At 30.1% G+C, this 27,285-nt stretch overlaps 1 protein-coding gene and 1 long non-coding RNA gene across 3 annotated transcripts; one reads left to right on the forward strand and one right to left on the reverse strand.

Moving 5' to 3' along the window:
- Positions 1-2,851: 2,851 nt before the first annotated feature.
- On the reverse strand, positions 2,852-4,003 carry LOC129284915 (uncharacterized). Its single transcript, XR_008587031.1, has 4 exons — positions 3,692-4,003; positions 3,537-3,603; positions 3,233-3,308; positions 2,852-3,028 (listed from the first exon to the last, which is right to left on the reverse strand). It is a non-coding gene; the product is annotated as an uncharacterized LOC129284915 (long non-coding RNA).
- A 9,285-nt stretch (positions 4,004-13,288) lies between these two features.
- LOC129287171 (transcription factor bHLH112-like) lies at positions 13,289-17,424 on the forward strand. Of its 2 annotated transcripts, none has more exons than XM_054923354.1 (7): positions 13,289-13,953; positions 14,124-14,670; positions 14,774-14,875; positions 15,332-15,397; positions 15,571-15,630; positions 15,790-15,843; positions 16,553-17,424. In XM_054923354.1, the coding sequence occupies exons 1-7, from the start codon at positions 13,484-13,486 to the stop codon at positions 16,706-16,708; spliced, it is 1,455 nt and encodes a 484-aa protein (XP_054779329.1). In that variant the 5' UTR covers positions 13,289-13,483; the 3' UTR covers positions 16,709-17,424. The 2 variants fall into 2 exon arrangements, with proteins under 2 accessions (XP_054779329.1, XP_054779328.1); XM_054923353.1 differs by having other exon boundaries at positions 13,290-13,953; positions 15,571-15,636.
- The last annotated feature ends 9,861 nt before the right edge of the window (positions 17,425-27,285 follow it).

The raw sequence follows: 27,285 nt of genomic DNA on the forward strand, positions 1-27,285 counted from the left end.
TTAGGGTCAAAATTTGACTGCTTAAGTGCCTTAAGGGCCCACGTGTCGAGAGCACGCGAGTCCTTAGTGGGTCCCACGTTGACTCTTCTTAGCGCGTTACTTTCAACGCGTGAGAAACGGACTGAAGCTTTTAGATCGCTCCCTCCCACGAAGCTCCGAACTTATAAACCACTTTTCAAACTTTAAATCATGGATTAAAAAAATTAGGTTGCAATATTGACAGAATTTTTACATTATATAGTATATAATATGGATACTTTTAAATAAATTCCATAAAAATTGTGATAATCTAGAATTAGTATTACATTTCTCAATAATTTAATTTTGTTTTTAGGTTGTAATGGTAATTTTAAAATAAATGTAATTTTGAAGTAAAGTATAATGTTCATTATAAAATAATTATAATTTTTCAAATAATGAATGGATTTTGATAAAATTATATTAATTATTGAAAAAATTAGCTCAATGGCCTTAAAAAATATAACTCTCATAAATTGTGAATGAGGTTTTTAAATATGGCCAATTCATAAAATCAATTAGATGTGTTTTCCTTTAGTAACCTCAAAATAAATTTAGGATTAAAATATAATATATTTAATTTAACTAATCTTTAGCTGATTGAATTTTTTTTATTTTTATCAAAAAAATTATATTGTGCATGCTCCATCTCTGATTTATTATCTATGAATATTCTTTTCATTAGATTTTTAGATTTGATTTTCTTAGATCATTATATTCATCTCTTATACAGTGCTTTTCTTCATCAAAATTTTTGATCTAATTTTCCTAGATTACCATTTTCATCGTAGAGCTTTTCCTCTCTTTCCCTCTCTATTCTGCCCAGATATTACGAAGAGGACATTAGACATTGAAAAAGAAACTCCATTACTAATTTGTGATATTATATCATTGATATATGGCTGTATATAAATGATAAATAAATTGATAAGTTTTCACTGATATAGCTTATATATTAGTGATATATAATAGTATATCATTGATATACTATCGTAAATCAATATAACCAGACAATCAAACATAAACTTATTTATAATTGATATACAGTCGTATATCAATTATGTAGTATCGTAAATCAGTAACACAAAAAACACATAATCATTTTCTCAAAAGAAATCAAACAGAATCTCAAGAAACCCTTGCTTGAACTCTGGCTTTTGTAATAAGGTCTGATTAGACTTCTTCACCCTGGATCTGCAGCTTTAGTGTGGCTTTATGTAGAAGCTGCAGTTTCAGACTTCCTCACCTTGCATTTGTGATTTTTCAACCTGAATCTGTAGCTTCCAGTCTACCTCACCTTACATTCTTGTGGTCTTCTAGCTGAATCTCTAACTCCATTTATCCATTAATGTGAGCTATTTTGTTGTCTACTGTCAATTTCTTCATCGTCATGACCAAGAGTACAGTATCGTCTCCACATCTTTGAGTAGGCGAAAGTGAAACCAGTGTAAAAAAGAGGAATCAAGGTATTATAATATTTAAAGATAGTTTTGTCTTTTGTATCAAAGGTAAATTAGAAAATGGCCATTATCTTAATTTAATAAAAGGTGGGTTATTAGTTTTATTTAGTCATATAATGTTGGCTAAATTTGCTAAAGGCCCTTAATTATTTTAGTTTACATTGATATTTTATGTTAAATTGAGGAACACAAGACTCTTGGGAACTCTCTATTTTTTTTAATTTCTCACATATTTTCTTATTGGAGGTAATCATATTCAAGATTTGATCAAGAACTAAATATAGGCCCATCTTTCAACAAAAATTTAAACCTTGGTATCATGTTATGAAGAGCTAACCCCTTTCACTAAATCCAACCCTCATTAGTAAGGCTCTTCCAACCCTACCATATTAAATTGTTATATTTTTTAGCAACAAATTGTTATATACTCCCTCCGTTAAAAAATATAAAGTATTTTTAACTAAATTTAATCCCTAATAAAGTAATTACTTGTTTTTAAACTAACTCCATCTTTTCATGCTTACCATTATTTAATAGAGTATTTTATCCTAAAATAAATATAAAAGTGATGTATTTAATAAGAGCACTTAAAAAAAACAAGAAGTAATGGAGGGAGTATTAAAAATATCTTACATTTTAAAATATCTAACCTCTCAAAAAATGCCTTATATTTTTTTAACATAAGGAGTATTATTTTTCACATAAAAATTAGTATCTTATTGCTTTTTGTATACTTGGAATATATTATTTTTATTCATATTTTAGTATATAAATATTTTCACATAAAAATTATTATTTAACTTAGTTATAAACTAAAATGAATTATATGAATCTTTACTTGGGAGTCCTTTACCCTTTTGTTTGGATTGGATTTGAAGCACTAGTAGGGGTGAGCATCGGTCGGTTCGGTTCGGTTCGGTCTCAAAATATACAGAACCGATCGATCGAATAACACTAAAAATGAAAACCGAATCGAACCGAATAAACCAATCAAACCGAACAAGGACCGAACCGAAATTTGATAATTCGGTTCGGTCGGTTAATTCGGTTTTTTGGTTTCATATTGGGCTACTTGAAATTGGGCCCATTTTTTTTAAATATTAAAAAACAACACTATAAAATTGGGCTTTTTTTTATTCGTTTTTTTCAATGAGCCCATTTTAACATGTGCTTGCTAACAGAATTTTTAATCTAGCCAAGTGCCATATAAAGAATCCTTCCTCAGGCTCACATCACCGTTTGGTCCAAAAAAAGTTGACAAAAAAAAAACGAATAAGAAAGAAACCAAAAAAAAAAGCTCGCATCACTGTTCAATTCCACATGAGGAATTCCTATCAGCCAAGTGCCATATAATATTGATAAAGAGAAGAAGATAACTTCAAATATTAAAATTAAACAACCACAGTACTATATAATCCAGTTATAGAAACCAACAAGTCTTTAAAATATTAAAATTAAACCATTACAATAATCAAATATCCAAATTAGTAAAACAAAATAAAATGAGCAACCTTCATAAATGGAGTACCATAGCACTAGCATCTTGCAACCTACATTACACAAGTAAAAATCGTATAAGAAGCCAAGAAATCCTGCCCATCAGCTGAAAGTCTAAAATCAAGAAGTTATCAATATCAAGTAGAGAGTATGAGCATTCAATTGCAATAATTTGCCTAATGTAGAGACAAATCATAAGCAAAATCTAGATTAAATATGCTTATAACTTGTTAAAGGAACAAGATTATAGTTCTTACAATTCATTAATTTTGGTGTCATATTGACGAGCATCAAATTGTGATTCCTCAGCCTCAGGTGCTGTTGCTGCCATGACTGGAAGATGCAAAGAATTATTTACAGATCATCATGAAAAGAACTGGACGACAAAGCTTACATAACTACCAAATAATAAACATAATAGTATAGCAATTAAAAAGCTATATACAGCCACAGTGCCTCAAGCTATAACAATTAAAACATAACAGTATATTAAAATTAAACAGCCACAGTGCCTCAAGTCATTAAATTTAAAAATTAAAAAGCTAACATATAAATAATTACCTCAAGTCATTAAGAACAAAGGCTCATAGTACATCCACATTCGCTTCTATAGCAATTTTTTGAAGATCTAAACATAAATAAAGTATTTAATATTAATATCATTTAACTAATAACTCAACATTAAATTTAAAACAATATAACACATAATAAATCACCTCTCTCAATCTTTTGTGCGTCATCTATCTTCTCTTCTACTAGAACCGGAAGTGAGTGGCGAAGCCAGTCTTGACCACAAACAAGAGATTGCACAACTTTAGGAGTTAAAGAGCTCCTAAATGAATCTAGCACACGTCCTCCAGTGCTGAAAGTAGACTCAGAAGCAACAGTAGAAATTGGGACAGCCAAAACATCCCTTGCCAATTGAGAGAGAATGGGAAATCTAGGCTCATTCAACTTCCACCAACTTAAAATATTAAAATCATCCTTATCCATCTCAATTTCTTCAGCCAAATACTTGTCAACTTCTGTCCTACTAGTTTCCCACCAAGCCTTTCACTCATGAATTTTTTCTTTTCATATTCAAGAATTTTTTTAACTTTCACAGCTGGGTCATCATCTTCATCAGATTCGTAGCAATTAAATGATTGCTCCTTTTCAACTTGCTTTGAAGGAGAGACATGCTCTTTGTATTCATTATACAAAGAAATGAGCAAATCATTCAATTGCCCTCCAACTTGCTTTCCAACCTCACTAGAATACATCTTATCAAGTGAATATTGCACCCACTCAAGCTTATACCGAGGATCAAGAATAGCAGCCACAAACATCAATTTATTGATTTTTGAAGGATCTCCCCAATACTTATCAAATTTTTCTTTCATTTTATAAGCCATTGAAGAAAACTCCAAATCATCACATTTTCTCCACTCATCCAAAAGGCGGAATAACATATAAATCTCATGAAAAAATTCATTAGATGTGACAAGTGAAGAACTAGAAACACGCAAAGTCAACTCATAGAAATGACTTAGAAACATTGTCATCTTTCTTACATTTGCCCAATCTTCAACATTAGGCACTCCCTCCCCACTTTCAAGATCAATCCTAAAATAAGGGTCCTTATCCTCAAACCTCCTAAAGGCAGCCTCAAACTTTTGAGCTGTCTCCAACATCAAATAGGTAGAGTTCCACCTAGTAGAGACATCTAAAGACAACAATTGCTTACTTGGGATTTTCTCATCTTCACAACTCTCCTTGAATTTTTTCATCCTAAGTGGAGATTGCCTCACAAAATGAATAGCCCCCCTTACTTTCTTTATAGAAGTTCCTATTTCTTTCAACCCATCAACCACAATCAAATTAATAATGTGAGCAACACATCTCATATGTAAAAACCAACAGCTCATAACAGAATGGCCCCAATTATTAATTTTTTCTCTCAAGTAAGACACAACAACATCATTAGTAGAGGCATTATCTACAGTAATAGTAAACACTCTTTCAATCCCCCATTCAAGCAAACATTTCTCTATTTCCATTCCAATATCCCTCCCCTTGTGACTAGATATTGGAACAAAATTTAAAATCCTTTTAACCAAATTCCAATCAGCATCAATGAAATGGGCTGTAATACACATATAGTTGATTCTTTGAATTGAAGTCCAAGTGTCAGTAGTGAGGCAAATCATTTGTTTACTATTGATCAAATAATCCTTGAATTTGATTTTTTCATCAACATAAAGTTGAAAACAATCACGAGCAACAGTCCATCTAGAAGGAATCTTAAATTTTGGTTGAGCATGAGACATAAACCTCTTAAATCCTATCCCCTCAACAAATTTAAATGGCAATTCATCAGTCACAACTATAGCAGCCAAACTTTTCCTAATAGCATCTTGATCAAATTTCCAAGTAGCAAGAACAATAGCATCATCTTCTATACCAAAATTTAAATGTGTTTGCCTAGGCTCTTCTACTTCAGGTCGTTTCTTGCATATTGTCATATGGTTCTTTAGTGCAGTAGTACCATTTCTTTTAGGATCACTAAAAAATTCTTTTTCACAGTAGTTGCACTTACCTTTGGTCTCCCCATGCTCATTCACATATCTAGTGAAATGATCCCAGACCTCAGATCTTGGCCTCATGGCTTTCCTCTTCATCCTTTGCAAGGAACTCATTACTTCAGTTCCACTTGATGCTACTGGGGCTTTGTTTTCTTCATTAACTTCAGTTTGGTTTGTAGCCATAGCTTCAGCTTGAGAAGACATCTGTGACAATGCATAGCAATCAAAAAAAATAAATACAAAGTAGAGACAGAGCAACTCAGCAAAGAACGCGAAAGCAGTCAATTAAATTCCCAATAACATTTTCCTTTGTTGCATTTTGGCTTGAAAGGAACACATTACATAAACAAAAAAGAGCAAAGAAGTAGGGACATAGACGGAAGATAAACCAAAGAAAACTCATTGTCAAGCTACAGTGAACTTCACAGCTAATGACGACATGAATCTCAACAATGCATAATCAAGCATAAAGTTCATAGTGTGGACTCACAGAGGAAGCAATTAGAACTCTTATGAAACAACTAGATCTTGGGCATGGTAGATCAAGACAACAAGAACCGACCAAATCAAAGGGAGAGAGAGGAAGAGCTGCATTTCGAGGGAAGAAGCAAAAAACCTGTTAAAATGCTTTACGCAGATCGTCCTTCAAGCTTAAGGTTCTGTGTTTCACAGATCTAAGCAACCTCTCGCCTTCAGACAGTGTCTCCGTGAGTTTAGTGACAGCAAGGGCAAGAGAGAGAGAGACTGAGATGCCAGAACAGAGATAGGAAATCTGAGCTGCGAATAATCAGCCTGAGATGTAAGAGATGCGAACGGCAAGATGCGAGAGATGCGAACGACGACGGCTTGAGGGAGACGACTTGCGATCTGAGAGTTGAGAGTCTGAGAGGCTAAGACAGAGCGATCGAGTGAGGCTATGAATCTGTGGTGACCTGAGCCGCGAGAGAGATGGCTGATGAGTGATGAGAGAGAGCGACCGGTGAGGCTATGTGACGGCGAGAGAGATGACTTGCGAGTTGCGATCTGAGAGATGAGAGTCTGAGAGCCGAGAGGAAACTTGAGATGAGACAGGGTCAGGGTGAGTGAGGCTGCGGTCTGCGTCTGTCCGGACTGAGGCAGTGAGGCGGGATATGACTCTATGGGTTAGGGTTTTTTTCAACTTTCATATTTTTATTTCAATATAAATTAAAATAATAAAATAAAATAATTTATAAATTAATAAGTAATACATAATTCGGTCGGTTCGGTCTATTCGATTTTAAATTTTATTAACCGAACCGAACCGATCAACCAAAATATTTTTAAACAAAAAACTGAATCGAACCGAAAAATCAAATAGACCGAATCAAATAATAAAAATTCGATTCGATCCGATTCGGTTCTCGGTTTCGGTTCGGTTTTGCTCACCCCTAAGCACTAGGCCTAAAAGAAGAATTGACCAAAGCCTAACTCAGTCTGACAGAATGCAAGCCCATTAGATAGCCAACCTTGTCAAAACTAATTGGAACACTGCATTTAGGGAGCTCACTGCCCATTCTCACCACTCTTCCCACTATGTGAAGGTTACAGTGCACTCACCCTTGTCTCTCCACACAATGAGGCAATCCCTCTGCGATTTTATAGCATGGATAATTATCTACTCCCTTTGGCTCCAAAATTCAAGTTTAAAGGAGTGTATCGTTGTCATTTTTTTATAAATAAGTAATGAGTGCGTAACTAAAGGTCTCACAAGAATTTGTACAATCAACCCAATCTAATCAACTTGTTGAGTGCAATACTCAAAATTCTAACCCAACATCACCCTAAGATTGCCTAGCGCAACTCTCTGATCTGTCAATTTAGTTGAGGCTCCCCTAGGCTATTTTTTACTTGATCTTCTCCTTTGTCTAACGCAACACCCATTGTACTTACATACTAGTAATGCAAATTGAATCCATGTGCTATATATTCAGCATATCCTTAGTTTTTCACTCTACTCTAGCAGTTCAAAGAAATTATGGTAAAGGACCTTGGAAACCCATGCATTCATTTAATATTACTCTTCATCTTGAGGATCTAACCCCTTTAGCATGGTTGAAAAACCCTTAAAGGGTGCTCTAAACTCAAATTCTGAAACCAAGTCAAAACCTTCCCTAGCTACTTCCCTATGTATATATGGATATGAGTATATATACATGTAAGATGATATAGGAGTACCATATGTAAGATAAAATAATTTTAAAAAATTTAGTATAGGAGTAAGTGACACCCACACACACATTTAATTTTTTTTATGTAAAATAAATAAATAAATTCATTAAAAATATATGAGTATTAGATATTCAAAAATTAAATTATAGATTATTAAAACAAACTACATGTATGAGTAAAATGTTTATGAAAAACTGCACATAAAATATTTGTTCTTTCTATTTAACACAAAAATATTTTGGACAAAAATAGTGTTGCAAAAATATCATATCATTTCTCTCTCTCTCTTTCTCTCCCTCACATAGAGTGATGAACAAATCTATCATGAATTAACAAAATCCACCACTAATTTTGGATTTAGTGATGGATCATCCATAAATAATTTCTATCACAAATATGATATCACTAAAATCTGTCACTAATTTAATGACGAAAACTATCTATCATTAATTAATAAATTTCTATCACTAATTTATTTTATAGTTAAAAATTTTTACATGTCTAATCACTTCCATGTTACCACACAAGTACATACCCCCCACCACTTCATCGTCACTTAGACCTCCATGCCATGTCATGGCCCTACGAACAATTCATTTTAATTCTTTTTAAATGTGATGTTGACTCATCTCAAACTCAAGAATTCTCTTTTCATAATTCTTTTTAAATGTGATGCCTTTTGCCAGTTGATCGGTGATGACTTTTTTATTCTTAATATGGAAAATTATATATATATATATATATATAGATTAATAGAACAAGTATATTTAACTTAATATATTTTTTATATATTTAATATATTATTATTTAAATATGTTGATAATATATATTATCATATACACACATTGACACATATAAATATATAATTCAATATTTATTATTATTTAATAAATATATTATTTAATATTAGTTAATATATGTTACGAAAATAAATATTTGTGTATATTGTTTTATATTATCAATGTTGTAATTAAAATATTTTCATATGATAAAAATTTTATTTTATATTTAAATTTACATAGTAAAAGAAAACAACATTTTTTATTTTTCTATATCATTTTCTATTATATATTTTACTTATAATAAGAGAAAAAAATTTTCTGTGTAATTATTTAATTCAGTAATTTTAAGATTTTTTTTCTGTGAGTCTCTCTGTGTATATTAGAAATTTTTCATATTATAAATAAGCTAATTTATAATTTTTTAATTTAAAATATTTGTCACTAATATAAAAATTTAATGGCAAAAATTAGTGACAGATTTAAATTGGTCACTAAATTTATAAAAGTTGATCAAAATGTGATGACATCCTATATTTATCACTAATCCATCACTAATTTATATAATTAGTGATATATTTCAGTCTGTCACAAAATTTTCATGACTAATGTCTATAATTAGTGAAGGATTGAAGATCTATCACTAAATGATCATCCCTAATTTTAATTTTTTCAATATTGAACTGATACAACTCCCTCAATTAGGCAACCAAGCGCTTCTCAGCTATATACATTAACTAGTTTATTATAAAAAAGCCAAATACATTTCAATTTACATTGATTGGGTTGTTGGCAATGTGGACTTTTTGGAAATACCAATTCGTGATAAGAGAAATACAATTAAAAGTTGTGCATGATTACAACGAATAACAAAAGTTACTAAAATTTGAGTCAACAACAAAATTCCAAGTTTCTTATTATTACTTGCACCATGGGGAGATGGCTGTGACTAATATTAGTTTATTCATCAATTATATAAAAATTAAATAAGTTGATGGTTAATTTCAAAGTAAACTCCACCATTTTTTTTATAATCAAATATGTCAAGTTTTTCTATAAAGGGTCAATTTCTTCGAAATTTCAAAGACGACACTCAAACTTGCATCTAGCCTAACTTGGTTTATTGGATCCAAGTCAACTCGCTTTTTTTTTTTCTTTTTGGCCCTTTTCTTTATGTCTTTGTCAGTTATATTTATAATTTTGAAGTCTTTTTTGTTTGATTATGCATGAATCTAATTGTATTTGACTAAGCAATAGTAAGTATGTGAAGGAAATCACTGCAAACAATGGACAAAAAACATTATTATATAAATCCTCCATAAATTGCTCCTTTAATTTTTTTTTAATTGTGAGTAGGCGTTATCTTATTAGAGACAATCCTATTTAAAATATAGTCGGGTATTAAATATGAACACTTCTTTTAATGAGATGGAATTATAATCTTGGTTTGTCATGTGAGGAATTAACTCTTTCCACTAGGCCCAACCTTCTCAATAACATGGATTTGATATTATATATTGCTCTATTGTATTAGAAAAAAATACAATATAGTTGCGGTGTGTGTATGTATTTTGTTGACTTGCACTCATTTTTCAACTAAATTTTTTGTATTTAATTAAGAACTCTGGATAGTTTGAAATACACATGTTAACAATAGAAAAAACACACATAAGGATATGTAGAGTAGAACCCTCTTAGTTTTGATAACCATTGTGAGTTTGTAATTACTTATAATTTTAATTTACTATTAATTAGTATTATGATATAATTGTCTTTTTTTTTGGGTTTACGAAGGGGTAAAAATAGAACAATGGAACTGCCTCATTTTTTTTCTTCTCCAACTACTTGATATCAAAAGCTTCATCAGATTCTTCACTATACATACATATATATATATATATATATATATATATATATCACCACTATATAACAATATGTATATTTCTTAAATATATATATATTTTTTGGCTTGAATATTTCTTAAATATTTCTAAAAGAAGTATTGTTATTTTATGTCAAGTTATTCACGAATATTTGTTTATATTAGTTGAACAAAGCCATCATTTAGGGCAAAAAACAAATCCATATTTACCTTATTAGGTGATTGACTTCTTAAGGATACGACCAAATTGTTTAGCACATAGTTATGTCAAGATTTTAGACCTTCGTCAAAACGATGACATCTTCTATATCACAGTTTAATTTGATAAAGATTGAACAAATTAAGTTTAAAATTGCTTGCTAGATATTAGGGTTGACATTTTGAAGAATTTGATTAGGTAAATAGGGTTGGTTTTCATTCTTTTCCCTTAAAAGTATCCTATTATAATTAATTAATTTGGATTTGACTTCTGATGATTGCTCTCACATAGGCCAACTTTTGAAGACCAGAAAAACATGCAATAATTTTTTTCCCTTAAGATTTAAAACTCTCTTGAAAAAAATTAATTTGATATGAAATAATTTATATACACTATAGTTTTGAGTGAGTTGTGTGTATAATTAATTAAGTTGACTCAAAAGTGATGATTCAAACATTTATATTTAACAATATACTAAAGAATTCAAACTAATCTAACAAATTAAGAATCCTTAATTATATATGAGAAAATTATACCAAAGTCCCACAAAAGAGAATTTATTACCAAGAAGTTTTATAAAATTTATAAAATACTCTCAAGTCTTAAATTCTGTGCATTTTTTTACAAATTGTACATGCCCATGATTTAAGATTTAAAAGTATTTTATGAATTTTATATAATATTTTAATAATAATTTTTTTTTGTGAAACCTAAATATAATTTTCTCGTTATGTATGTAAGAAAATTAAAAGGATAATAAGGCCTTTGACCAGAGGCTGACATGAAATCTAATCTCGTTCCTTGCTACAGTTGTGTTAGGTCAACAATTGGTTGGCGTTTTAGCTTCTCTGACCTGCGTGCTTAGCACGCGCCTCTATCCTGCGCTTTGCCCACCCAATAATATATATACATATAGCCTTTGGAAAATTTGATTTCTTTTTTTTTTTTTTGCCAGAAGGAAAAATTGATACTACTATGCTTCATGACCGCTCAGTATATATATAATATTACACGCACATATACATATACATACGTATACCTGTGTGTGATAGAAATATGAATATAATGATCAATTTGTGGACCACTTGAATGGACCTTTCATCTTTAGCAAAGGGTAAGTTCTTTTGCACTATAACAATTCTCGGCCAAGAAATTAATTGATTATCTGAGGAGTTGTATAAATTTCTATTCACACGCGCTTAAGTAGAAACGATTGAAGCATTGTTATTCTCTCTAAGAAATGAGAGATACTAACAACTCATTTTATTCGAATAATTCCTGGGTGAGTTAGTTCAACTCTATTATTTAAATATTTACAAACTTTACTCTTGCATTTATCAACATAATTTCATGAAAATTTGCGGGATGATTTAGTGTTATTAGACTTGATAATTACACTGTTTTTTTCTTCACAATTAAATACCCCAGTAAAAAAAAAATTATTCATAGCCAACAAAAGTCGTGTATTTAATTTTTTTTGTCAATGTGAGGACCTTTTTTTTTATTGTTCAGAAGTGTCATCTTATTAGAAATAATTATGTTTAAGGCATATTAGGCACTAAATGTAGGCACTTGATCTCCCAATGCAGATTGAGTCTTGGTTTCTTATATTGTGAGGGACTCACCTTTTCAGCTAGACTAACCCTCATTGGTATGAGGATTTGTTAATAGGAGATATATAATTAAATATTTTTGTAAGCACTCTTGAACCCCAAAGCATGTTTAACCCTAGTGAAGAATCAAGATTCAACTCCTCTAAATTTTTTTCTATAAAAAAGAAAACCTCCAATTACACAAAAAGACTCATAGTTGTTCATAACTATACAGCTTTTTGGTATATTACGTGATGAATCATATTATTTGTTACTTGCAAACAACAACTTAGTATAGTATTTGATACTGTCTGGGTGTATACATATTGATTCAGAGGAAATTTAATAGCTAGGGGATTTCAACTTAATTTGAGGGGCTTGATTCTTTTATTTATTTTGGGTTCGGATTCTCTTCATTTAAAACAGATAAAAAAAATAATGTTAAATAGATTTTTTAATGATCCAATTTAATTATTCAATTGAAGATAAAAATAAAATTGTTTTTAACATATTCATAATATTTAAAAACTGAGTAATTAGGATTTATATATATATATATATATTATAAATACACCCACACAAATAAAGCTAACGAGCATATGTTATACGGCTTATATCAGCATATATATACTACATGGAACCATAATCTAGTTGATTGGTTTAAAATAGCTGTAATTTTTCTGGCTGAAAAAAGAAGAGAATTATTTTTTTTTCAGAATAGTTTTGTAGCTTTTATTATTTGTTCCCTCTTTTGTATTAAAATTTTTTAAAAAAATCATCGGCTAATTTTAATACATACTTGATTGCCTAAATATATATGAAACCCCACCAGGCCACTATCACCATCATCCTCATCTAACATCATCATACCCCTCCTCCATTCCTTTATACATAAGGAACACAAATTTTCCATAAGACATGGATAATAATTCTTTCAATCTTATTATATATATAATTTCTCAATAGCAAGACAAATTGCTAGGAAAAAAAAAGTTAATTAAAAATAAAATAAGAAAATAGAGAGAGATTTTTTTTTTGACCAAAAAAATAGAGAGAGAATTAGAATTGGATTCAAAACTCTCTCTCTCTCTCTCTCTCATATTTGTCCAATCATCTCCCCTGTAATGTCAATCGGATTCTGGTAATCCCCTCTATCGTCCGTACCCTTTGAACCGTTTCACATATATAAAATCTCTCTCTCAACACAGAAACTCGTTTATATATATAAGCACTCAAACACCCCCCCCAAGCCAGGATCAAATCTCAGAAGATTAATAGAGAGTTCTAATATATATATCGGAGATGGGTGAGGAGTTTCAAGCTGGGATTTGTGGTGGGAATAATTACTGGTGGATGAACAACAACATGATGATGATGAACCCAACAACAACACAAAGTGTTTTCCCTTTGACGATGATGAGTTCATCTCCGTGTTCTGTACTTACAGGTAACAACGATCTTTCAGGAGGAGGGATGATCGGCTACAGCACATGGCAGACTGATACGGTGGACCTGATCAAGGCTCCGACGAGGACGACGACGACAGAGACGGCCACGGCGACCGTGGCGAACTCTGGTTCTGATATCTCTCCGGGGTTTCTAGATGCGACGACGACGACGAAGCCACAGCTTCATCAGAATCATCATCATCATCATCAGACTGGTGAAGCTGATATTGCAGACAATCATCATCATAATGGTTCCATCTTGATGGATTCGACCTTCGAAATGATGGGTTTTGGTCTCTCTTCGAATTGGAATCATTCTCTCTTGTAAGTTTTTGTTCTTCATGCGTCTCTGGTCTGGTCTCAAGCTTTAAAAAGTTTCATTTATTTCCCCACTAGCTACTTTTTCTCTTATCAGATCAGTTCGTGTCCATGTATTTAGATCCTTTCTTCTATCTTCTGACTATTATTTTCTTTTTCTTTATTTGAATTTTCAGTGGTAATTCTTCATCACATGCCCAAGATCAGAAGAGAGATCAAATCTCCATGAAGAATCAAGATTTATGTGGTGGTGGTAATTTCTCAGTTGGGTCTGTGCCAGTTTCTCCCTCGTCGTCACCATTTGGATGCCTTTCTAATAATAATAATAATTCCTCAAGTTCGACGTTGATTCGGAGTCTTTATGATATTCCTCATCATCAACCACAAGTAGCACAGCCACTTTTCACCAACCCAATACCACCATCTTCCATGGCCTATTCTTCAAGTACAGCGAATATTGGCTCAATATCTAATTCCACTGAGTTGATCCCTTCACCAACAACTACAAATACTACCACTTCTTCGTCTTCGTCTTCGTCTTCTTCTTCATGGCCCAGACCCTCTAATAATAATAATAATAATAATTCCTTCTTGAAGCCTACTGGTGGCTTGCACTTTTCTAACAGTACTGCTTTCTGGAATGCTGCTGCTGAAACACCACATGTTTTTGCTCCTTCTTTAATAACTGAGAAACCCAATTTCACAAACTCTCTCATACCCAAGGTATACAACTCTCTCTCATAATCACATGTCTGAAAATGTCTTTGATATTCTTACAATGATTTTTCTTCAAATTCATAGCTTCCTGACTGGTTGAAGTGTGCAGCCCAAGAGAGAAGAAGCTTTGGACTCATCCGGGAAGAACTCGTGTGAACCTGCAATCAAGAAGCAAAGAATTGAAACGCCTTCACCATTACCCACTTTTAAGGTATATTATTGTAAAAAGTTAAAGGGTTATCTCATGAATAAACACATAGCTTAGGGTCCCAAGTCCCATATCAAGGAGCCTAATAAGTACAGTGAGATTTGTAAGTATAAAGGGTTCTCCCACCTAATATTCTAATTTTTTGAGATGAGTTCTTTAGACTAACTTGTCCAAACTCTAAATATATATGCGACAGTACTAAGAACTAATTAGGATAGTTTTGCAATCTTTGTGACCCTCCCTGGTTCAGTCGACTGAGATTAATCAGAGTCTAATGTGACTTTTAACAATTGGATATAGTTTGATTAAACAAAAATAAAAAATAAGTTAAAGGGTTTTAGGTGCGTAGTGTTAGTTGCTCGTATTAAAATATAATGAGGGTTTTAATTTGTTCAATGTTCATAATGTACATTATTGTGCATAGATTTTTAATCTAGTTAGGCGGGTTTGGATGATTAGGTTCGGAAAGAGAAGCTAGGGGACCGAGTCACTGCTCTTCAGCAATTGGTGTCGCCTTTCGGAAAGGTAAAATTTTTTTCTCCCCTGGAAGTGTCTCTCTTTATTTCACTTTTTTTACTACTTGTGGTATTGTGAAGAATGGAATTAAAAACCTTTACTTAAATGTTGAAAGAAACTTGAACATTAGATTGAAAAGAAACTAACCCGTACACTTTTTTTTTTTTGGTGTATTTTTATAGACTGATACAGCATCTGTTCTTCACGAAGCCATCGAGTACATCAAGTTCCTGCATGATCAAGTCAGTGTATGTTTCATTATTCTAATAATGATAATTATTTGTTATTTGTGATTCAAACCCTAATTATTGATAAAGCTACTCAAATAAATTATATATTCATAAACAAGTAATTATTTATTTATCTAACAAATTGAACTTTATTTAAATACCAAATCTCAGGTTTTGAGCACTCCTTACATGAAAAATGGAGTTCCCATCCAACACTTCCAACAGGTACTTCCAGCACTGTACTTTCTTATTATAACTTCTGAAAAGTTAAGATTTTCAGTGATAATTTTTGTCGGAGAGGTGAAATTTTCCTGGCTTCTTAAGTTCAAAATATACTTGAAAACATATTGAAGTGGTTAACTTAAAGTTTCCCAAAGATAATTATCATTTTTCATGTTAATTCATAGTAAACTAGCTAGACACGCATATATATAGTCCACCACACGTGTGTGCGTGTGTGTGTACATATACATTTTCTCATGCAATGTATACTGAGTCTGAAATATAATAGCCACATTATTCATTATTTTGCTCAGGCGCCTGTGACTAATATTATTGTTTGATATAAATTTTATTATATATAGTATTGACATATTGAATATTGACATGCGCTTTTGTCTTTGGGCAAAAATGATACATTGATGTAAGTGATTGAAGTCTCTTTAGTCCCTATCAAAAGTTGTATTCTTTGTACAGATATCAAATGAGAGTTTCTAAATCTGAATCTTCTGCATTTTATTATTGAATGCACAGTGTAACTCCACACACACACACACACACACCATATCAGAATGTCATGCACATGCACTTTCTTCTAAGGTGAACTCGATATTTGATACTGAACCATGTTTTCAATAGATTTTGTATTATTATATAAATTATGACAGGAAAAAATTAATTATTATTTACTTGTGATATTATTATTGTGTTGTAGGGTTGTGATGTGAAGGAATCATCAAAAGGGCCAAAACAAGACTTGAAAAGCAGAGGGCTGTGTTTGGTTCCGATTTCAAGCACATTCCCAGTCACAAACGAAACCCATGTGGATTTCTGGACGCCATCATTTGCAGGGACACTCATCAGTAGATAGATAATCTTATTTATACCAAAAAGAGGAAAATTTTATGAAGAAGTGACAGACTTAGACTTATTATTATTATTATTTTCATGATCCAGGTTGAGTATTTTCACTATTAAATTCCATTCATAATCATAGATTAAGTGGTTCAATAGTCCAAATACTCACCCTTAAATTAACTATTTATATCTATAGTCTGTCATCTTTTCATAAAATTACCCGTTAGGGGAAAAAAAAGAAAAAGAAAAAGAAAAGTGAATGCCAAACATGTAGAAGGAGACTGAAGAGAAAAAGCTGAAGAGAACAAAAGGAAAAGCAGAGAGAAAAAAGGAAAGAAAAGGAAGTGACCCTTCAAAACATGGACAGAAAATGCTGGGCCAGGTACAAGCATTTATCAGAATGATGTGGGGCTGCCAAATGATTAATTCGTGACCATATATTATATATATATATATATTATATGCAGCTTGCTCGTTAGGTGCTTTATGAATAACACAAAAAGGATTCATTAGCTACTACTAGTAATTTATTTAAGTGCAAAAGGGGCGGGAACAAGTGTTAAATTCAGCTTGATTTTTCTTTAGTGGTTAGATTATAATGTAGACAATTTGATATTTTTTGTTGTTGAAGTACTGTTTCGTTAGAGAGATTATATGTGTAATCCAATTAGCTGAATTTAGCAGATGGGGCTGATGCCTTTTGTTCATGTTTAATCAGCATTTTATATATTTCTTGGTGTGTGTATTTTTGTGCCATTAATTATTTGGATATAGTTTAATTTGGAATCGAACTTTTATTACCATGAAGGAAATCTAATTCCCAAAACAAAAAAAAGATGCGTGCGCGTGTTATATTCAATTTGAAGAGCATAATAATGTATGAAAAAAATTATATTAGAAAAAGAGCTACCTCTAGTTAAATCTAAAAATATCCAATAACTACATATAAAAAAATGCTGGGAAGTGAGTAAGTGGTGTTTAATTAATAATTTTATGGTTTAATTAAATTTTAATATTTCTTGGATTTGTTTATTTATGTTGGAAAATGGGTTAGTGGGAGTGGCTAGCTAGCTTTTGCTTTCTTCTTGACAAATAAAATGCTCATACGTGAGGCCACGCGTGGATGATTAACTTTACAACCTAGCACGTACGTATAGCAAAATTATTATTCATTTTGAAGCATTATAGATTGTTCATTATATGCTTTTTTGTCTAATGGCGACATTTTAGGGAATTTAATTTAATTTGTCCCCTAATTATAAATTCACTGGGATATTCCTTAATCATTGTCTTTTCCTTTCACTTCCATGTACTTGGGAATAATATTGGTCTCTACTCTAAACCATATGAATTCAACAGAATAAGATTGGGTCCATATCACGAACAATTATTGTTTTGTGTGTGTGTGTGTGTTTTTAGCATGAAATTAACATTTAACTGAAGTACAAATGGCATAAAAATTGTGTTGGCAAAAAAAAAAAAAAACGGCATCAAGATTGATTAGGATTCTGACAAGAACTTCGTTGTGCATTGTAACTCAATATATGCATGTATGCGCTCAAAACACGTTACCTAAATGTGTTAAAATTTGGAAGACCGATGCATGCATACCTATCATCTTATACCTAATCAATTTATCAAACTCATGACCAAGTGAAATTGGGTTTAGTAGACTGGACTAATTTGTTATAGTTATTGGGAGAGATACTCATATTTAATATCCCAATTATACCTTGAACATGAGGATATTTGTTAACAATAAAAAATATATATATCAAGCTTATAACAAGTCATAATATTTAAGTCTACAGTTTAACTCAACTCAGCAGAGAATTCAAACTATTATTCTATATATCTAATTTACATGTGAATCTTGTGTATCAATAATACGTTAATAAGTGTATGTATCGAGATAATGTATAGAGATATATTATTTTCCTGTTATATATTATTATTATTATTAAATATGGCCTGCTTCCTTTCAATATTTCCAATGAAAATTATTGCTATCTACACAATATTATTCCTGAAAAACTTTTATGATTATTTCGGCCGTCAGTTTCCAACATTGCATCTAAATTATTGTTATTACTTTGTTTTACAAAAGCAAATAATGTTAACTTTACGATATAACAATTTATGCCAGAGAACTTTAAGATTTACAATCCCAACTTTTTTTAGTTCATTAAAGAAAATAATGCTCTAATAGAAGTGTTGTACTAAATATACCTCATACCAAAAAAGAAGAGAAGTGCTATGCTATATCAAAATATTATATTCTTTTTCAAAAACGTGCATCACTTCTAGAACATCATTGATATATACATGAAAATTTCTATTTTTTTTTCTAAAGTAAAATTGCTTAAATATTTTTTGAGATTAACCAAGTGAGATGAGGCTTTGGTGTTGTTGTAGTATTATTGTTGTTGTTGTTGTTGTTTGAGATTGACTAAATTGCAATATATAATGAATTGATATAAGCATACTATCTATTGAGAATTTAGTTGATAATTTCTTGATTTATAAAACTATGAAATATATATAATTCCACAGTACATAATTTTTCTGGGAAAAAAGACGCAATTCCACAACTCTGAAAGGCTAAAAGAAACTAAATGAGAATTCATGACACGCCTCTATAATAATTTTGTCTAAAACCTCACAACTTTTACACGTGGCCCTACTATAGATCCTGATGAAATATAATTAATTCCGTACAAGTCAACTGCAGCAGTTGTTATTCCTGATTTATTGATTTGTGGTTACTTTTTATTTGGGAAAATATCACAGTTAGAAGAGATCAATTAAAAATTATTTCTTATCAAAACTTATCAATTTAAATTAGTCTTTTATTAATAAGTATCCATTCAAATTTTAACAACTTATTTTAAATTAACAATAGTTTATTTAAGCTTTTTTTCATTTTGATTTTAACAACAATTAATACTTGACTAATATAAATTTTTTCTAGCGGTCCTTCATCTCTATTTTCCCTTTTTATTTTCCTCTAAGCACATTGTGTAGTAAAAATTAAATGAAATAAGTGTAATCTTGTGTAAAACATAACAGATTTATTTTGTGTTAAATATTATACTACCAATTAATGGATATTTCCTCCATTCAAAAATATAAGGCATTTTTTGAGAAATTGGATGTTAAAAAATGTAAGGTATTTTTAGTCTTTTAGATGTAATTATTATCTTTTTTTTTAAAGTGTCCCTATTAAGGAATGACTTTATATTTCTTGTATAGTATTTAATAAGACTAAATATGAAAAGATATGATTAGTTTGAAAGTAGATAACTGTTTTATTGAGAGATAAAATTTAATTAAAGCCTTACATTTTTTAACGAAGGGAGTATATGATAAAGTAATATAAATATATATATACACATGTTTTTTTTTGGATACTACGGACTGTTACAGTTAATGATATTTTAAATTTACAGAATAAATCATATTATAATGAAGGTATCATTTTTTGACCTAGCTAGTTAATTATACTATTCCATTAGAAAGTTATTGGCATATTATATGAAAAAGAAAGAAAAAAGAAAGTTATTGGCGTAAAAGTTTGTGGATAAATTTTTTTACAAAATGAGATAATTAATAAATCTAGCTCTAATTTTCATGTTTTTCCAATATTCTAAGACGATATTTATCAGTCTAACCAGAATTTGAATATTATGGCAAAGTTGATTTGAAATTGTAGGGATATAAAAAGTAAAATTGAAAATGTTTCTTTGTGATCGGTAGGGATATGAAACTTCAATAATCAAAGATATGAATAGATTCAATATCTTTCCATGGAATAACTTGTTTAATGAGAAGGGCCATTTAATTTCTATTTGCTAAAATGAAATAAAATCCGAATAATTAAAATTTGCAAATATATAACAAGATATTAAAAACGAACACACGCATGCACACAAAAAGCATCATATTCACAAGCATAAGCACAAGGATAAACCCTTCTCTTTTTTTTTTTTTTTTGTGACAAGAACGCAGATAGATTTTAATTCAATCTCCTAATGGCACATAATATATATATATATAATCTAATTAGTTTGATAAAAATATAATATATGAGTATTTTATAATTAAACGGTGCATCTCATTCTTGACATAAAAAGATAAAACTTCTTTAGATGCTATAATTTATTTAAACGGAAGAATTTTGTAATAAACACAAGAAAGACTTTCGTGTAAGTTTTTGTCCTATATAACAAAGTTGGACCAATTGGAGGAGCTCTATTATGATCAATTGTTAAGCATCTCTATAGAATAAGCTTAAAGCTGAAGAATCGTTCCATGAGAAGTGACTAATCATGAAAAAGTAAACAACTTTATTAATTTAAAATCTTATTGTTGATAGGCGTATATATGTTGGCTCCCCTTTTAATTATATACAATCTATTTATGACTTTTAAGACAATGTGTATTATAACATATAGCTCCAAGCATCTCAGGCCCGTTAATTACCTACCCATAGCTCCTTTTCCATTGTCCATTTTCATCTATTGCTCAATGTGTCATATCATTCATTACACAAAGTAAAACGACAGTATTTTGAATAAGAGGTTATAGAATATGTCTTTATTTGCACGGGTTAAACATAAGGTATATTTGTTTATGACTTATGAACAATACTATTTTTTTTTTGGAAAAAATATAATTTTAGATTTCTACACTTTGCTCACATTTTATTATAGGTTCCATACTTTTTTATACTTTAGGTCCCTATACTTTTATTTTTTAGTATTCTAGATCTTTTCAAGGTCCTTATGCTTTATTTATTTGGAAACTTAAAACACTAAAAAATAAAATTGTAAGAACTCAGAACACTGAAAAAAATATAGGAACGTGTAGCAAAATGTAAGTATAGAGATTCAAAGTTATGTTTTTTCTATTTTCTTATAAATTTTATATTTTATATACATACATCCATACATACATATATATATATATATATATATAAGGTGGAATGACAATATGCTACAAGTGGTGACAAATTAGATGGTAGAGATCTTTCTGACAAAATTTGATAGAAAGCGCTCGTGGACTGTGCAAACAAATTTGTGTTGGCCATGGTGTGTGTCTGTGAGAATTTCAAATCTTAGTTATCTTTATAAAGGGCATGGTTTAATATATATATATATATATATATTATATCTTAAATTGGAACCAAGGGTGCTTAACTTAGCTATGGGGGCAGAGAGATTTTCAATCTAGATGGTGGCTACTAAAACCTAGTTTAGTTCACACTAGACATTGATAGTTCAGTCAATATGAACAAAGCAACAGCTTGTGGAGAACTCATTCATGATGAGAATGAAAATTAGATAAAGGGTTTCATCAATTTCCTTGAATACCATTCTAGCACGTACAACAACAAAACTCTCAAGTAACCATTTTGGAAGGACTCTACTGCTAGGAAGAGAAGTTATTTCAAGTCAATGTTCACCATGACTCCATCGAATTAACTCCCTCTTTCTACATGAACATGCCCAAAACCAACTACTTATTAGTTATATCAAGAAGATTGAGAATATCATCATGCGAGATTAGATCATTACTTTGGATCATGTTTTTATAGAGGCAAACCAATACAATAGCATATTTCCACATCAAGCAGTTCATGATAAATTTGATGTTAGCATTATTAGTGCTCCTCCCTTAGGGTGTAGGGATCTTATATATCTTTTATGACTTGACCTAGCTAATTTCATTCTCCTTTGCACGGTTTTGATCGTAGCCTTCTTTATTCAAATATATAATATAAGGTAGCATTTAGATTGATAGATTTAGATCTGGGACACAAAGAGGTTTCAAGGGGATCAATTAATTCAAATTAAGTTTCAAGTGTCAAGCTCTAAAAATTTGCAAATTTGGCTCTCAATTTTGCAACTTTATTGTAATGAGTTTGCAAGTTGTATTTCAAATATTAATAGAAAAATAAATTTTTTTTATTCTTTAATCATGTTAAATTTGAAAAATAAGTTACAAATTCATTATAACATAGTAGTAAAATTGAAAAATGAATTTACAAATTCTTGAAATTTGATATTTGGGGATTAATTTGAAGTAATTGATCCTCTTGGGACCTATCAGTCATTCTCCCTTTAGATTTAAAATCTTACATTTCAAATCTCACATTTAAAATTCATGTATTTGCAACTCTTTATTTGTGTAGTTTAAAAAATTTTAAATGATGAAGATAGATGGGTTGAAATTTGAAACAAAAATGCAAAATGAAAAATGATGAGTTTATATATATTTTTTAATCAATAAGAGATTAGAATAAGAGAAAGATATAAGAGCCATAGATGCATTAATAATAAAAACATGAAGAGAATAATGAGATGTTTTAATTAAGTGAGCAGAATTTTAAGTGACTATGGCATAGAAAAAATTTTAAATTACAAAAAAATGAATATGAATTTGAATCAAACCCAAATTAAATTCATAAATTTTTGTGTATTGAATAATTCAAATCTCCATTAACCCAAACACACCATAAAAAAATTTCAAATCTCATGAGTTGTCTTTATAAATAAAAGGGTGTGGTATAATAATATAAAAGAAGATACTTAAAAAGGAATTTGATAAAGCAGAAAAGAAAACGACATGGAAGCATCATTGTGATGTTAATAAAGTATGTGAATTATGACAGCCTGAGACATCTTACTTTGGTACAAGTAAACCTTTTTCTTTCTTTTCCTTGTTTTGGCTAATCAATGCCAAAGTCTCTGTATTTTTCTCTTTTTATAACTTGTACTACAAGTTTTTATTCCAGCTTGATCATTGAAAGGGTTCTTTCTTTCTCTCTTTGCAAAAAAGAAAAAAGAAATTTGGCGTCTTTGAATCAGATCTTGCTAGCCATCCACACACGTAAAATAAAAGTGGAAAAACATATATTCAGTTAAGAGCAATTTGCGAACAACATTGATGTAGCAATTCATGTCTGATTCTTCCTTAGCTGGGATGGCAATTAATACCAGCAACAACTTTTTCACAACTTTAGTGTTGTCAAGCTGTTTGACCAAAATTAAATGTTCCTATTCGACAATGATACAAAGATACTTAGGGTGCAAGAGGTACAGATACTGATTTATTATTAAGCTTATGTTGAATCTCTCTCTCTCTCTCTCTCTCTCTCTCTCTCTGTTTTTTTTTTTTTGAAATATACACAAGTCCTCTACAACGAAAATTAAATTTCACAAGGTCCATGCATTAACAATTTATCAGAGCAAAATGACAACTTGAAGTTGTTACTAAAAGTTATCATTTTGCTCTGCTGCTAAGTTGTCAATAGATTTTGTGTTATTTAATTATATTGTGGGGGATTTCAAAGGAATTTTTTAAAAAAAAAAATTGACCATCTAATATTTAAGAACTACCAAATCAGATTTGAACGTTTGTGAAATTTAAAAAGGAATAGCATTTCTAATGAATCTTTTAATCTGGAAGATTTAAATAATTGACTTTGTTTAAGAAAAACCGAATCCTTTTTATTCAACCCAATGGTCATTGTTGAGAACTATGTTGATCTTGTAATTTGCGCGTGTGTGTGTGTTTGGGGGCCTTAACTATGGTTGAAATTATTTGGTTATTTTTATTTAATATATGAAAATAAAATTATACTCCCTTCATTTGAAGAAATTTTTTTATCTCAAAATATAAGACACTTTGTGTAAATTAAAGTTTCATTAAATACACCAATTTTAATATTGTCCTTTCTCTCTCTATAATTAATTTTCATCCCTTCTTTTATCAATATATTAAATGATAAGTATTTTTAAAGTTTATATTTTTATTTTGAAAAGATAAGGTTGTTATTATATTTAATAAGATTTATTACTATGTGATATTTTTATCTAAAAGTATTTTATAATTTAAAACAGAAGGAGTACAAGCTTTTGAGTTAAGTCCTAAGGCTTGTCAATGAGAGCTGAACTTGAAAAAACATGGTTAATTTATAATATGTAGGCTTATAGGTTTGAGGGCCAGGCTTATAAGGACAAGGGTCCTATTATATAGCTCTGCCTATTGACAAAGGAACAATGCAATTAATTCTTAACTTTTAATTAGTGAAATGTTACTCTAGAAATTTTTCTTCAAACATTCTCTTGCATAACATAGACTAGCCCAAAATTTAACTTACAAGCATTCAGTATAGTTCAACTTAAAATATTCTTCTGGTTTTGGGTTATAATGGGTTGTTCGATCCTTCTTTTAATTCAAAAGTTGATAACCCAAAAACATTCTACCAATCAATATCGATTATTTATTTAGAGAAACTTTTAGGACAAAATTGTCCTTTAAACCTCATAATACTTGTCAACATTAGTCAAACGTTACTATATAGAATGACATTGTACCATTTTTTTAAACTTTCAAGGTAACATAGCTCCAATCACAAGTTAAGGATACCAATATCACCTGACTGAAAACTTTCAAGACAAATTTAACCTTTAGCCCTATTTTGTTTTATATTAATGATTTTAGTTATGATGCTATATAACAAAACTATAAATTCGCCAAATCAAAAAAGGAGATTCTTCACACACAGAAAATCTCATCATGCTTTGTCAGATGCTTGCACTTGTGTATTTTCATAATGGTCCAATTCTAAAATTTATTTTTGTCAATCTTATTTCATTTGAGCCAGTCTTAAATTTCCTAAATTTAAAAATTTAACTTTTTAAATAAAATAACGAAAACACAATCATCGCTTTCTATAATTTTATTAGGTTTTGCTTTTAGTTCTTATATTTTTTTTAATATTTTCAATCCATATAGTTTCGGCAAGTTTGTGGGTGATGTTTGTAACTCATATCCTCAGAGTTTCAAGGTTTTCAATCCTTATAAGAACTAAAAATATTAGGAAAAAATTGTAACAATTAAAAGCAAAATTCTATAAAACAATAGGGACAATGATTGTATTTTCTTAATAAAATATAAATTACAAGGATCACTCTTCAGGTTTGTTTAAATTGGAAAAAAAAAAAAGCGTCTCTTATTTTTTAAGTTACATATACTTCCTGTGAGTTTTGCTAAAGTACACAAGCCTTTTTTCTTTCTTTCTTTCTTTTCTAAATATATTGTTACGATATGTATAAGAAACCAATAGGTGTATAGAAAAATAAATTGTTGATCATCCTGACAACTCAACTATCACAATTCCAGATATTGTTTATATATAGAAAAATTTTCATGTGATACAATTTTTATTTTTATTTTTATTTTGTGAATATTATATATTTCTATATATTAATTAAAGTCATAAGTTTCTTTAATTTTTCATGAAAGGAAATATATTAAATTGTATACCTGCACGAAATCTTCTTCTTTAATTATGTCGATGCTTTAATACAATAAATCGTTAAAAATCTTAAACAATATATTAAAAGATTGTTTTAAATTAAAACGTCATTTCATCATATATATGCATATTAGACACTATTTATGAAATGTAATTTGGATCTAAATGCTCTAAAAAGTTAAAACTTGTATTTGATCAAATGGTATCATTTTTTTAAGGAAAAATTAATCTTTTAATTTTTAACTCATTTTTAAATTAATCACTCAATTATGACTCACTACAATTTAGTTTCTCAACTTTTGACTCGTTTATGACTCAAAATTCTTTAACTTTTGACTCATTTATGACTCAGTCACTCAACTTTTCACAATCAATAAAATTTGTCTTTCTCCATTAATTCTCTTAATTTAGATCCCATATCAAAGAGCAAGATGATGGTATTTTAGAGCAAGATATGAGTATTTCTTTTATTCCCATTATTTGATAAGGATGATTTTCTTAAAAAAATTGAAAAATAATGACTGAATTATAAGTGAATCAAAGGTTAAGAGATTGAGTCACAATGAGTTATAATTAAAGGATTGAGTCATAATTGAGTGATTGAATTATCAGTGAGTTAAAAGTTGAATGATTAAAAGATTAATTTTTTCTTTTTTAATCTATAATTTCATATTGAAATCATCTTTGATCATATTAAAAACTATACAGATAAAAATAAAACATATCCTTTGTAAAAATATTATTACTTAAAAATTTGGCTGAGAAAGTGGGGCGAACTGTTAAGCGAAGGGAAAAAATCACAATTTTCACTGAATTATTGATTGATGTGATTAGAAAAAATAACAGCAAAACTTATAAATAACACGATGAAATTGGGTCGTGACAATGGCCTTGAATTGTTTGGATTGGTCTTTCCTAAAGACTTTAAACAATAAGGTCCAATCTCTCTTGTTGGGCCAACGGCTGTATAGCTGCATTCACTAATGTACTTTTTTTTTTTAATGAAAAGTCAACATATTAACTTAGTAAAACAATCACAAAAGCAAAGGACCCCTCAGATGACAATGGAGGCCCATTTCTACATTTAGCTTACGACAAAAAACATGAACAAAGAAACACGTGTAGAAAGGTTTTTTTTTTTAACCAACGAAACACACATACAAACTACAAAAAAGAAAAAAGAAAAGCCCAGAACGAAAATTACAACAGAGGAAAATAAAAATGATATGAGGCCCACAACATGATGCCCCTGACATGGCAAGAAT

This window comes from Prosopis cineraria, unplaced genomic scaffold, assembly GCF_029017545.1.
Source record: "Prosopis cineraria cultivar Desert tree isolate PC_DT_omini unplaced genomic scaffold, ASM2901754v1 PC11, whole genome shotgun sequence".
In the NCBI taxonomy this organism is placed as follows: Eukaryota; Viridiplantae; Streptophyta; class Magnoliopsida; order Fabales; family Fabaceae; genus Prosopis; species Prosopis cineraria.

Coding starts and splice junctions, on each gene's coding strand:
- LOC129287171 (XM_054923353.1), top strand. CDS start 13,484: ATGGGTGAGGAGTTTCAAGCTGGGATTTGTGGTGGGAATAATTACTGG. Junction 13,954..14,123: donor AATTGGAATCATTCTCTCTT/GTAAGTTTTTGT, acceptor TTGAATTTTCAG/TGGTAATTCTTCATCACATG. Junction 14,671..14,773: donor CAAACTCTCTCATACCCAAG/GTATACAACTCT, acceptor TGAAGTGTGCAG/CCCAAGAGAGAAGAAGCTTT.